This window comes from Bos taurus, chromosome 18 (assembly GCF_002263795.3).
Source record: "Bos taurus isolate L1 Dominette 01449 registration number 42190680 breed Hereford chromosome 18, ARS-UCD2.0, whole genome shotgun sequence".
Lineage (NCBI taxonomy): Eukaryota > Metazoa > Chordata > Mammalia > Artiodactyla > Bovidae > Bos > Bos taurus.
This window is the reverse complement of record NC_037345.1, coordinates 8,228,504-8,242,854: the sequence shown is the minus strand read 5'-3', so window position 1 is coordinate 8,242,854 and position 14,351 is coordinate 8,228,504. Positions and strand designations below refer to the sequence as shown.

The following is a 14,351-nucleotide window of genomic DNA, read 5'->3' as shown; positions in this document are numbered from 1 at the left end:
GGCCCTGGTTACCTCGTCCAAGGTAAGGAGCAGTGGCTGCGCTTTGCTGGAGCAGCCGTGAAGAGATACCCCACGCCCAAGGTAAGAGAAACCCAAGTAAGACGGTAGGTGTTGCAAGAGGGCATCAGAGGACAAACACACTGAAACCATACTCACAGAAAATTAGTCAATCTAATCACACTAGGACCACAGCCTTGTCTAACTCAATGAAACTAAGCCATGCCCATGGGGCAACCCAAGACGGGCGGGTCATGGTGGAGAGATTTGACAGAATGTGGTCCACTGGAGAAGGGAATGGCAAACCACTTCTTTTATTCTTGCCTTGAGAACCCCATAAACAGTATGAAAAGGCAAAATGATAGGATACTGAAAGAGGAACTCCCCAGGTCAGTAGGTGCCCAATATGCTACTGGAGATCAGTGGAGAAATAACTCCAGAAAGAATGAAGGGATGGAGCCAAAGCAAAAACAATACCCAGCTGTGGATGTGACTGGTGATAGAAGCAAGGTCCGATGCTGTAAAGAGCAATATTGCATAGGAACCTGGAATGTCAGGTCCATGAATCAAGGCAAATTGGAAGTGGTCAAACAAGAGATGGCAAGAGTGAATGTCGACATTCTAGGAATCAGCGAACTAAAATGGACTGGAATGGGTGAATTTAACTCAGATGACCATTATATCTACTACTGTGGGCAGGAATCCCTCAGAAGAAAGGGAGTGGCCATCATGGTCAACAAAAGAGTCCGAAATGTAGTACTTGGATGCAATCTCAAAAACGACAGAATGATCTCTGTTCGTTTCCAAGGCAAACCATTCAATATCACAGTAATCCAAGTCTATGCCCCAACCAGTAACGCTGAAGAAGCTGAAGTTGAACGGTTCTATGAAGACCTACAAGACCTTTTAGAACTAACACCCAAAAAAGATGTCCTTTTCATTATAGGGGACTGGAATGCAAAAGTAGGAAGTCAAGAAACACCTGGAGTAACAGGCAAATTTGGCCTTGGAATACGGAATGAAGCAGGGCAAAGACTAATAGAGTTTTGCCAAGAAAATGCACTGGTCATAACACCCTCTTCGAACAACACAAGAGAAGACTCTATACATGGACATCACCAGATGGTCAACACCGAAATCAGACTGATTGTATTCTTTGCAGCCGAAGATGGAGAAACTCTATACAGTCGGCAAAAACAAGACCAGGTGCTGACTGTGGCTCAGACCATGAACTCCTTATTGCCAAATTCAGACTTAAATTGAAGAAAGTAGGGAAAACCACTAGACCATTCAAGTATGACCTAAATCAAATCCCTTATGATTATACAGTGGAAGTGAGAAATAGATTTAAGGGTCTAGATCTGATAGATAGAGTGCCTGATGAACTATGGAATGAGGTTCGTGACATTGTACAGGAGACAGGGATCAAGACCATCCCCATGGAAAAGAAATGCAAAAAGCAAAATGGCTGTCTGGGGAGGCCTTACAAGTAGCTTTGAAAAGAAGACAAGCGAAAAGCAAAGGAGAAAAGGAAAGATATAAGCATCTGAATGCAGAGTTCCAAAGAATAGCAAGAAGAGATAAGAAAGCCTTCTTCAGCGATCAATGCAAAGAAATAGAGGAAAACAACAGAATGGGAAAGACTAGGGATCTCTTCAAGAAAATCAGAGATACCAAAGGAACATTTCATGCAAAGATGAGCTCGATAAAGGACAGAAATGGTACGGACCTAACAGAAGCAGAAGATATTAAGAAGAGATGGCAAGAATACACAGAACTGTACATAAAAGATCTTTACGACCCAGATAATCACAATGGTGTGATCACTGACCTAGAGCCAGACATCCTGGAATGTGAAGTCAAGTGGGCCTTAGAAAGCATCACTACGAACAAAGCTAGTGGAGGTGACGGAATTCCAGTTGAGATATTCCAAATCCTGAAAGACGATGCTGTGAAAGTGCTGCATTCAATATGCCAGCAAATTTGGAAAACTCAGCAGTGGCCACAGGACTGGAAAAGATCAGTTTTCGTTCCAATCCCAAAGAAAGGCAATGCCAAAGAATGCTCAAAGTACCACACAATTGCACTCATCTCACACGCTAGTAAAGTAATGCTCAAAATTCTCCAAGCCAGGCTTTAGCAATATGTGAACTGTGAACTTCCTGATGTTCAAGCTGGTTTTAGAAAAGGCAGAGGAACCAGAGATCAAATTGCCAACATCCGCTGGATCATGGAAAAAGCAAGAGAGTTCCAGAAAAACATCTATTTCTGCTTTATTGACTATGCCAAAGCCTTTGACTGTGTGGATCACAAGAAACTGTGGAAAATTCTGAGAGAGACGGGAATACCAGAATACCTGATCTGACTCTTGAGAAACCTATATGCAGGTCAGGAAGCAACAGTTAGATCTGGACATGGAACAACAGACTGGTTCCAAATAGGAAAAGGAGTTCGTCAAGGCTGTATATTGTCACCCTGTTTATTTAACTTACATGCAGAGTAGTACATCATGAGAAACGCTGGACTGGAAGAAGCACAAGCTGGAATCAAGATTGCGGGAGAAATATCAATAACCTCAGATATGCAGATGACACCACCCTTATGGCAGAAAGTGAAGAGGAACTCAAAAGCCTCTTGATGAAGGTGAAAGAGGAGAGTGAAAAAGTTGGCTTAAAGCTCAACATTCAGAAAACAAAGATCATGGCATCTGGTCCCACCACTTCTTGGGAAATAGATGGGGAAACAGTGGAAACAGTGTCAGACTTTATCTGGGCTCCAAACTCACTGCAGATGGTGACTGAAGCCATGAAATTAAAAGACGCTTACTCCTTGAAAGGAAAGTTATGACCAACCTAGATAGCGTATTCAAAAGCAGAGACATTACTTTGCCAACAAAGGTTCGTCTAGTCAAGGCTATGGTTTTTCCTGTGGTCATGTATGGATGTGAGAGTTGGACTGTGAAGAAGGCTGAGCGCCGAAGAATTGATGCTTTTGAACTGTGGTGTTGGAGAAGACTCTTGAGAGTCCCTTGGACTGCAAGGAGATCCAACCAGTCCATTCTGAAGGAGATCAGCCCTGGGATTTCTTTGGAAGAAATGATGCTAAAGCTGAAACTCCAGTACTTTGGCCACCTCATGCGAAGAGTTGACGCATTGGAAAAGACTCTGATGCTGGGAGGGATTGGGGGCAGGAGGAGAAGGGGACGACAGAGGATGAGATGGCTGGATGGCATCACTGACTCGGTGGACGTGAGTCTGAGTGAACTCTGGGAGTTGGTGATGGACAGGGAGGCCTGGCGTGCTGCGATTCATGGGGTCTCAAAGAGTTGGACACGACTGAGCGACTGATCTGATCTGATCTGATCTGATGGAGACAGAGCCTTCCCCTCGGGCCATTATCCATCAGACAGCTCTCTCCCTCTTCCCCGAGATAAAATTCATAATCGGGATGAGGACCATCCAGAGAGACCGAAGGGTCCATTTCTGGCCCAGCTCACTGTGGAGCGAGATCACCGTCACGGGGATAACAAGGGAGCATTTCAGCATCTGGCTGTACCCCAGACGGAGCGGTCTCACTCGTGTTATCTTCACTCTGGTCCTCAGAGACAGGAGGGGCAGGCGCCCAGCTCCATCTGATGCTCCGTAAGCATCGCTAACTTGACTGCCTGAAGGCCAGTGCAGAGAGCTTTGTGTTCGTGGCCCAGTGAAGCCATCCAACCATGCAATGAGGTGTATCCCCATCCTTCGGGGTGGGGGTGTGAACATTCCCGGGTCCCCGGCCGAGGACCAACGCTTCCACCTCCCTCTGTCATCCCAGGTGCGTCCCACGACCTGACCAGTCCCCCACTGAGGCCAGGGTGGACGGTGAAGGTTGTTCTCTTAGGCCAAAGGTTTCCAGGGACATGTGGGGGACTTACTCTTTGGGGAATGGAATGGGTTGAAGCAGGCTGGCCAGAGACGGTCTCCAGTCATCATAGTCCGACCTGGAAAGAGAAGGGGTGACAGTCAGGTCTGGTCTGGACCTGGGGAGGTTAACGGTGCGTCATCACTGAGGGTCAGAGATGGGGCGAGAGTCAGGCAGGGACCACAGTGGCTCTGACTCTTCTCGGTCACCTTGGCTCCCAGGGACCCTGAGGGACAAGCACGTGCCATCTGCAACGTGGCGGCGGGGCCTGTCGAGCCTGTCCAGAGACTTGGCCACAGCCACCGAAGGGGCCAGCCCCCCAGCTCCCGGACTCCACCTCCCAGCTGCTGCACCCAGCTCTCAGACCACCATTGCGCTGTGGGCTGGAACGTGCCCCTGCAGATTCACACGTTGAAGGCCTAACCCCGAGGCCCCAGACAGTAGCTTTACACAGGTGGGGCCTTCAAAGATGAGAGCAAGGTAAACTGGGGTCACTAGGGTGGGCCCCGATTCAACCCGACCAGTGTCCCCATAAGCAGAGCTCGGGACACAGATACACAAAGAGGGGTGACCGCCTCCCAGCCAAGCAGAGAGGCCTCAGGCAAAACCAACAGTAGCCAGACCTTGATGCCAGAGTGCCAGCTCCCTCAGAAATGAGAGAAAATGCACTTTCGTTGTTTCTTAGCCCCCAGATCTCTGTGGGAGCCTGGCCTAGGCAGAGGGTGGCCCCAGACCCCAGACATAACTCTTGGTCCTATGGCCCCACGACTCGGTTGTGTATAGAGTTCGATGGTTTTTTGTTTTGGGGTCGTTTTTGCTGCACCCCGCAGCTTGTGGGATCTTACTTCCCCAACCAGGGCTTGAACCTGGGCCTCTGGCAGGGGTACCACGGATCCTACCCCTGGGAATTCCCAGAATTCAGTTTCTCAACCTTCTTTCCCGGAGCTGGGCCTTCCTGTTCCCCGCCCCAAGGGGCTTTCTCAACACTTTCCCCTAACTGTGCTCCCAGCATACAGTATCTGTTTATATGCCGCGTGTCTGCCTGTACTTTATCCCCAAAAGAGGAGGAAGATCTTTTCACCCAGCACAGTGTAGATAACCCCTGGGTCGGAAGTGCTCCCAGCCCTCCTTCCTCCACACAAAGGGCGGTAACGGGGCAGCCTTCGGGGTCCAGCGCACATGCTGGAGTGTGCTGAGGAAAAACACAAGCCCCGGACGCACGGGAACGGATTCCCAGACAGGCCTGTGAGCCTCAGATAAGTCCTTGGGGTGGGCACAGCTGAGGTTTACTGAGCCCTTTACCAGGCCGTGCGCTGGGCACAGCCTGGCTCTCTGAGTCCTCAGGACAGGCTCCTGAGGACGGGAGGATCACACCTGCCCTCCAGGTGAGGAAGTGAGGCCTGGAATGCCTCCCCACCCGGCCGAGCTCAGGCAGCCGGGAGGCTGGGAGCAAGGATACCCAGCCAGGCCCTCAGACTCCAGTGGCAAGACTGGGTGTCCACTGCCCGGGGCGGGGGGTGCTGGGCTGAGGGAGCCCCTGTCAGGACGTGGAAACCCCTCTGACCTCAGACCTGCCGTCGCCGATTTCGGTAGGCGCCTCGTCTCCCTCTGAACCCATCCCCCCGCCCCAACATGTCACTGACTCACTCATGGTTTCTAGACAAATTTAAGAATAATCGGTGCAAACGCTGTGGACAGCGCCCATCACAAACCAGAGGCTATTCCAGGCACATGTGTGGATCAGACCTGCGTTCCTCCAGGGTACCCAGTGAGCTCATCATTCTACAGCCAAGAAGACTGAGTCTCGGTGAGCACAGGCCCAAGGTCACATGGTCACTGTGACTCGGGAGCCTGGCTCCAGAGTCCGTGGTCCGGCCCACTGTTTCCATCTGCAGAGGCAGGCCCATTCCTGTTCTCAAAAAGGGGCACGTACTAGTTTTTCTTGTGCTTTAAGAAAGATGATAAAAAACGCTCAGTGTGGAAAGGCTGCTAATACAGAAAATTCTAAGCAATGTTTAAATCCTCCATAATCAGAGTGGACACGGACTTGGGCAAGCTCCAAGAGATAGTGAGGGACAGGGAGGCTGGGCGTGCTGCAGTCCATGGGGTCGCAGAGTCGGACACGACGGGGCAGCTGAGCAACAACCACAAACCAGAGTAGATGTCAGAGGCCCAGGCCAGGGTCGGGCCGGGACTGTGGGTGCCTGCGGGGCCCCTGGGTGGGATCTGCCTGGCCCGGGGCTCGCTCCTGAACGGAAGGGGACGTCACACCACTGCTCGGTGAACAGCATGCGTCACCTGGTGCCAAGTGGGCAGCTGGGCTGGGGTCTGGGTGGAAGCGGGCGGGACCAGGAGGAGAACCAGGGGCGAAGGACGAGGGGTAGGGCCTTGTCCTTCCTGGCCGCGGCCCTGCCCAGCTCCAAGTCTGTGGCCGGCTCCTGGACCTGCTCCAAACGCCCAGTGTGACCAGTCTGGAGGCTCCAGTGGCAGTGTCGGGCCACGGCCGGGTGCGTGAGCCGGGGGGCTGGCCAGTACCATGGGATGGGGGTGGGACTCCCATGGTCAGCAGGGCGCCTGTCGCGAGCACCCTGAGAGCAGGGCCGGCCTCCAGGCTGGCAAGCCAGGCCGGCCTGTTGGGGGCAGGGAGAGCTGCCAGTCAGGCTGGGAGGACTGAGCCCAGCCTGGGAAGCACAGGACAGCCAGGCCTACCCAGGCTCAGGGAGGGAGTGAGGGTGGACCAGGGGCCCTTAAACATCCTCAAGGCTTCTGGTGCGCCCTGGGGGCCAAACAGCATGCACGGACTCCCCTAACCCCTGCTTACAGAGGCGAGACAGGCCCAGAGAGGCCAGGACGCCTGCTGAAGGTCACGGAGCTGACGAGGGAGAAGCTGTACTTGAATGAGGCTCTCTGAGCAGCAGACCCAGGCCTCCGGCCCCGTGCTGCTCCACGAGGGGTTCAGCGCCGACGTGACCGAGGACTTCCTTTCGCGGGCGCGGGGAGATGGCGGGTGGGTAACACCGGGGTCAAGCTGGGCTGGGGAGGCGGGGGACGCAGGAAGTGAGGGCGGGGTAGCTCTGAAGGTGTGGACAACCGCCCTGACCCGGCAGGAGACGGTGCACTTTGGCAGATCTGCGTCCCAGCTCGACCGGTGCCATGAAACTGGGGCTCTGCGCCGCCCCTGGACGAGGTGCCTGGGGAGACACCCCAGCCAGAGACGCTGGGGCCACGCGAGCCTCTCAGAAGCACAAGGGTCTGGGTCAGGCAGGCCTGGTCCTGATGGCGGCCTGCACGCAGCGTGCAACCCGAACCCTGGTCTCTTGCAGCCACACCCTGCAGGGTGGCTCCCTGGGGTGGGGGTGGGGTCCTCAAAGGGGCTCCGGGGTTGGGGGCGGTGAACTAGGGCAGAGCGAGGCCTAGGGGACTGGCGGGAGGTCCACGGCCTTCCTAGAGGACCGTGAGCAGGGCACCTGGGGTGAGGCAGACCAGGGTGCCAGGAGGGTGTGTCGGGAGGCTTGCCCTGCCCTGCTCCTGCCATCACACGCACAACCATCTGCTCTCTGAACAGGCCAACCAGCTGGCCCAGGGATTAAAATCTACAGTGAGAAATGAGTGGCTGTTATCTCTGCGGCCGGCGACCTGGGCAAAGCCCCATTCTCGGCCCCGTCACCCCACTGGGGACCTTCCCGGGCTGCGGGCGGATCAGGGTTCTCGGCTGCACCAGGGAGCGTGTGGACTCTACTGAGCGGCCACGAGCCCCAGGAGTTTGGACCTGCAAGGTTCCAAACAGACGGGTCCGCCTACTAGAACACGTGCACTGCGCACACACGTACAGATGTGTTTCTGCTGCTCTGCCAGCAACATCTACAACCCTCGCCAGAGGCCCACGTGCAGAGACGCTGACTGTGGGGCCCGGGTTCCTGTCCTTGCCACAAGCCCGCAGATGCCAGGTGCTGTGGTGAACACGAGGCACGCAGGAATTCACTGAATGCTCAAGGCAGCCCTGGGGGCGGGAACACACTGACCAGGAGGACCATCCTCAGTTCACAACTGGAAAACCAAGGCCCGGAGAGGCAGACTCAGAGTCCTAACGCAGCTCATCAGTTAGATGTGGACTCATGTGCAATCAAGGAGGTGGTCCTTCCACCCCTGCCCCCCAGGGAACCCAGCTCGCGATCCTGAGTCCCCCTGGGAGGACAGCGGCTGGTGGAGGGTGAGCTGGTAGTGGTCGCGTCTGGGGCCTGGGGACCCCCGTGAGGACAGAGGATGCTGGCTGGGCTCTAGTCCACCGCGCCCCAGAGCCTCATCAGACTCTGTGGCTTCATCCTGGCCCCTCGCCTATAACAGCCCCTCTCTCCATCTCTCAGCCTGCCGGAGGCTATTTCAGCCATTCTTATGTCTCCAGTCTCCCCGCTTCCTTGCACCAAACCCTTGATGTTTCCCCTCTGCAGAGCTGTGCCATCCGACACGTCTGGCTGAGCAAGTTCTTCACCGAGCAGGGCTGTCCTGGGCCATGTCCCCAGCACCTGCCTTCTACATTCTGGTCACCAGTATGTTTCTTGGTCACTAGAACAACCCCAAGTCCATCTGCATTTTCCCTACGGGCCCCAGAAGGGTGAGGCATCTTCCAGCTGACCCCCAGCCCACTGAGGCCTCTTTCAAAATCCAGGTGTTTGCAAAAGTAACAAGCAGGAAGACAGGTTCGAGCTGATGAGAAAATGGCCAACGTGCCCATCCAGCCCTCGTGACGGCAGCTTTTCTCTTCCTGGACAGAAGGGCATCCCTCGGCCTGCCACGGCACTTGTGCCTAGAGATTCCCACGCTCCACCCCACTGGGCGATGCCGCTGCTTTCAGCACTTGGCACTACTGGGACCAGAGGCTTCGAGCAGAGGGGCCCTGGCATTTAGCACAGAACCTGGCCCCTCTGGGCGTGCAGTCAGTGTTTGATGAAAGAATGCATAGAGGGATGGATACACAAATGTGTGACTGCACACACGTGCCCAGCAGGCTAAGAGCTGGACTCCAGATGACTAGAGGCCAAAGCTGGTCTGTCTGACTCCCAAGTGCATGTTCCTCCCATCGTACCACCCAGCCTGGCCCTCACACCATGATTTCAGTGTCAGCCCTGACCTGTGCTGGGCTCTTCCTTTGCAAGAGTCTCCGGGGAGCTGATTGTGGCCTATGTTCCTTTCTGAAGGTGTCAGACTCTAACGGTTTGCAGGCATTCCGGTGGGCAGACCACTAACCAGGACCCTCGCCCACTCTCTCAAGATAGAGAGGTGCCTGCTCCTTGTGGATGCGGTCTGCCAGGCTGGGCCCTGGCTCTGGGCAGGGCTTCTCTGGACCCCACAATGTGCTGAAAAGACCCCTCAATTTCACACGAGAGCCTCTGTTCTTTCATTGTCTACACATGACTCTCATCTAGCGAGCCGTCCTATTGATCACAGCAGTCCACTCTCACCAAGTCCTAAATTCTTCTCTCTGAGGAAAACACCCACTTTACAGATGAGAAAACCGAGGCCCCAAGAACACAGCAGACTAAGTCCTATGGCAGCACTTCCTCAATTCTCAGATGTACGTTTCTTGCAAACTGAGTCTGCACTGAATCCCATAATTTTTTTTCCCCTCCCTAAGTGCTGTTATTAAATAGATGATGTGTCTCAGTCCCAAAAGTACCTTAAAATAGAGGAAATACAGTTGTTCTTATTGAAAGTACAGTAACCCCCATCTGCCCAGTACTTGTGCCTGGGGGGTACTTATTCTGTGCTGTACCCAGGCCTTCTCTGCTTGGAGGCAGCTATGACTCAGAGAGGGCGTGTAACCAGCCCCCGGTCCCAAGTTGACATGGACATCCCCAGCCCCTGAACCCAAAAGCCTGACTCTGAATGTGTGCTTCTTCCAGCGGATCATACTTCAGAGGTTTTGCGGATTTGACAGATGTGAGGCCCTCCGGTGGGCCAGGGACTCAAGCAGGCGGCAGAGTTAGCAGAGGAGAGCGGCCAGGAGAAGTAATCAGGCCCAAACTGTGCTCTGAGCACCCCCATGGGGAAAAGGGCCTCAGGAAGTGTGCACCCTGCTTCGTGGAGACCCCCGAACTTGGCGGGAGGGGCTGCTCCAAGCAGCGGTCAGGAACACTGCCCGGTGGGCCCCCCAACCCCCACCCACGACCTGGCAGCTGGGCGGTGTGGGCAGGCAGGAGGTCTGGAAGCAGATTAGGAAGAACAGAGTCGTCATTCATGCATGTGTTTACGAAGAAGGGAAAAAAAAATGAGTGTCAACTGTGTGATGAAACTCAAACCCTTAGTGCTTAATGAGAAATATGAGTCAGGGCCCAGGCCACCACAAGGCCCAGGAGCTCCAGGTGTCTGCAGAGAACAGTTGGACTCGGGGGTCCGGGGAGGAGACCAGGGCCCAGCCAGAGGAGGAGACGGGACCGTGCTGGTCTGTCCCTCGGAGGGCTGGCTGCCACCCCGGGAAGAGGTGGGCAGTTCTTCAGCCTCAAACTGAGATATGTTCTGGGGGATGCTCTCTGGGCGGAATCTGGGATTTGCTTTGGGTGGGGGCATTGCTAAATGCACGTGCACTCTGGGCTGGCCTTGGCTGCCAGAACTATGAGCCAGGCTGGGCTGAGCCCTGGGAGACCACTGCCTCCTCTTCGGGGCCAAAGCAAGGGCTGAGGAAGAGTCTGAGGGGGCTGCATTCAGTCGCCTCCAAACATGAGAAGCCTTTGCTTAACGTGTGCATATGTGCATGCATGTGTGCGCACAGGCGTGTATCTGTGTGCACAGGTGTGTGTGTGTGTGCCTGTGCGTGCATGCACGTACTCACCCTCACAGACACCACAGGCTCCTCAGAGTCCCACAGCCGAGGCTCAGGAAGGGGCATGCACGGGCCCGGAGCACCCAGCTCAGAAGCACCACCCAGAACAGAACACGTCTCCTGGCTCCCGCCCAGGGCTCCTCCGACCAGCCAGGCACGCAGACCCTCATCTGCATGGTACGCTCCTCCCTGCCCACCGGATGAGGCTACAGGACACAACACCACATACACACCATGCACACAGAGCATGCATAGATCACGCAACACACTCACATGCTGGCTCATGGGCACCTCTGCACACATACACAGAGAAACACACACATACTCCAGCTCTTGTGCACAAGTGTTCACACCCACACGTGAGCACTCAAGAGCTACGCATGCACAGAAGCAGCACAAGCACCCAGACACAACCACACTTGTGTACATGCACTTGAAACACACATACGGGCTTCTTAGAGGCATCTACATCCATCCCGCACCCAGCTCGTATATGCACAGTCATACACATGGAGGCAACCACTCACACGCTGCCCTCATACATCCAAAGGCACTCACACGCACACGAGGACAATCACAACTCAGAATGAGCCCACACCTTACACAACACGCCGAGGTGTCCACACACAGACACACTCGGGTACCGCGTACTGCAGCACAGCCTGGGCAGGCGTGTGCACTCACAGATTCTCAGACTCATGGACACACGTGTGGACATCCTGCTTGTGCCATGCCTGACTCATGCACACAGAGCCTGGCCTGCACTCCCAACACTCCCAAAACCTGTGCCCTCATGCCCTGCGTCTGCATCCTGTGCACCCACACTCATGCGTGTGCACACTCAACTCACACCCCCAGCTGTGAGCCCCTCCCCCCACCCAAGGCGCCTGGCCAGCGGGGTCACTCACAGCAGCTTGAGGATCTCCACGTAGCAGCCAAGCGTGCGGTCGGCCTGCGGGCCCAGCTCGATGCTCATGGTGCTGCAGGCGGGGCTGACCATGAGGCAGTCGATGAGGTTGGGCTCGTTGTCGTCACCCGCGCTGGCCGTCAGCGCCGGCTTGGCAGTGCTGGCGGGCTCCACCTCCACGTGGATCTCGCTGGAGGCCACGACCACTGACTTGAGCCGCGCCTCGGAGAGCGTGGCTTCCTGAGACACCAGGTCCGGGCTTGGGTGCAGAAGGCGCAGAGGTAAGGTGGGCTTCCGGTCGCAGGGCTGCTGGCAGCCATTCCGGATCTCCTTCAGGCTGGGGGAGTTGTCACGGCTGCAGGAGAGGCGGGGAGGGCCGTGAGTGCAGCCCTGGGGGGGGGTCCCGGACGTCACGGGCAGGGCTGCACCTGCTCAGTGCCCCCCTCGGTCCCGGATCGGGTGGGGGGCCGGCTCCCACCCACCAGCGAGCACACAGGCCTGCTCAAGGCCTGCAGACAAGGAGAGGTGGAGGTTCAGAGGTGGCATCTGAACTGGGCCGCCTGTCACTAAGGCACATGCTGGTGTCCCCACACGCAGCAGGTGATTGACACACGACTGTGAATGAGTGAATGCTGACCTCTCTACTGACCCATAAAGCTCAGTACTGACTCAGCGTCCACCTCCACCAAGACGCCTTCTAGACATACCTTGGAGACCTCCTAGCGATCTGGCTTCCAGTTGCTTCCTGTGGTCTAACTGTCCCCTCCAGCTGAGGCCATAAGGTTAAGGTCCTCGGGACAAGCCCCAAGCCCCGCCTCTGCCACCCTATCCCTGCCAGCTGAGAAAGCTCACCATCTGCTCTCCACCACAGAACCCCCTTCCAAGGGACCCCAAACCTCAGATTCTGGTCCCCTGTGGTCCACAGGTCACTCCTATCTGCAGCACCCACCACTCTTGGCTAACTCCCTAGAATAGCCTCTCCACCACCTAGAGGAATGACGTGGGTGCAGAGGGTTAATAGGTGTTAGCTGGGCAAAGGGCACTGTGGCATCACTGAGGTCACACGTGAGTGGGAAATGCTGGGCCTCTTTACGGCAGGACTTGTCAGAGGTAAAATGCCCCCTCCCCGGGTGCTTCCAAATACTGCGAGGTGGCACTTCAGAGTGAAGGGAACTCCAGCAGTGGGCGTCCTTTGTTGGTGCCCCTGGGCTGGCACGGTGCCGAGCACTTTCACACAGACATTCTCAGATATCTCTGAAGAGGAGGAATTTCTCTCTCCACATTACAGATGAGAAAAGATGCCACCAGAGGTCAAATGACTACCTAGATGACACAGCTTGTTAGTGGGGAGGCGGGACTGGGATGTGAAACCAGGCTGCTGCCTCCACTTCTAAGACGCAGGATGAGCCTATGCAGGTCCACCTCCTCCAAGAAGTCTTCCCTGATTTCCTCCACCCGCCATTCTCGCCCTTCCTGCCCCTGCCCCAGAGCTCTCCATCCCTGGCTGGACACCAGTGTCCCCTGGGGCACTTCTAAACATCCCCAGGTCCCGTTAGGTTGGACTCTCTGGGGTGGAGTCCGGACACCAGTAAGGTTTGGGGCTCCCTGTGTGTGCTGTCAAGGTTGAGGCTGCTGCTCTCAGGGACTCAGAGCACAAGGATGTGACCACAAACAGCTGCTTGTCCCAACCCTCCCTAAATGGGCCACACGCACGTGGCTATGTGTCCAAAGAGACATGCACGCTCCTTGTGCAAGTGGGCCGGGCGTACAACTCACACCCACCGCATTCAGAGGACCCAAATGGTCTAGCACATGCCATGAGCCAGGTCTGAGCAGAGCCCACCAAGGATGTTTGATAAATACACTCTAAGCTTTGCTGCGGAAGAAAACAAAACCCTTGAGCTGAAGTCCAAGAATTCTATGGCTCATGGAACACTGTGTGTGGTCCGTGGGGGAGGCGCGCTAGCTGACTCCAGGGGCTCGGAGGAGCCGACTTGCTACCCAAAGCCTCAGCTCCATCCCTTTCGCCTCTGCTGGGATTTAGGAGTGGATTTTCAAGGCTGTTTGGCTCAGACTGGGTGATTTTCCAGCGAGCTACGCTAACCTGGGTCAGCTTGTCTGTTCTTTTGTGTATGAGGACATTGTGTACCCACAGAGAGCGCCGCGGATGGCCCCAGAGGACGGCGTGGGGCTCTATCTTCCAGGGACTGACCAGCAGGGTGGGGGAACCTGAGCCCAGGAAAGGTCTCGCAGCCCGTGGCGTGACTTCCTGGAAGGGCTCACGGTGGCTCTCAGAACCCAAGCTACTTTGGGCCTCGAAGCGGGGCTGTCTTGAGTAGGGAGTTGGAGCTGCCCGTGTGGGCTGGGGAGGGCACCAGGGCCCGCTTCACCCTCCCCAGGCCTCCACCCTGGGCACCGAGTTGCAACCACTGCCTAATGGTATGCCCAAGGTTATGCTTGGCCTCTGCAGCAGTGGCGAGAGGGGATTCCAGAAACGGACATTAAGTCCTTTCTCTACTTAAAACCCACAGGTGACTACAATGCCCTTAGAAGAAAACCTCTAAGGCAGGCACAGCCCTGCCACTCAAAGAGTGGTCCCCAAGCAGCGGCCCCGGCGGTCCTGGGGGTCTGTCAGGTAAGCAGGCCTGGCAGGAGGACCCCAGGAGCAGCTCGGCGTGGGAGGTGGGAGACGCTCAGCAGTGCAGGTCCCTCTGTGGCCCGGCCTTC

At 55.8% G+C, this 14,351-nt stretch overlaps 1 protein-coding gene across 3 annotated transcripts in view; it reads right to left on the bottom strand.

Annotated features, from left to right (window-relative positions):
• The window catches only part of CMIP (c-Maf inducing protein), a 212,974-nt gene that overhangs the window by 14,519 nt on the left and 184,104 nt on the right, over positions 1-14,351 (bottom strand). For all 3 annotated transcript variants that reach the window (XM_024978891.2, XM_059877378.1, XM_010814380.4), the window contains 2 exons: positions 11,626-11,979; positions 3,914-3,979 (listed from right to left, as the gene is read on the bottom strand). In XM_024978891.2, coding sequence (XP_024834659.1) covers positions 3,914-3,979; positions 11,626-11,979 — 420 coding nt within the window. The remainder of the gene's footprint in view (positions 1-3,913; positions 3,980-11,625; positions 11,980-14,351) is intronic.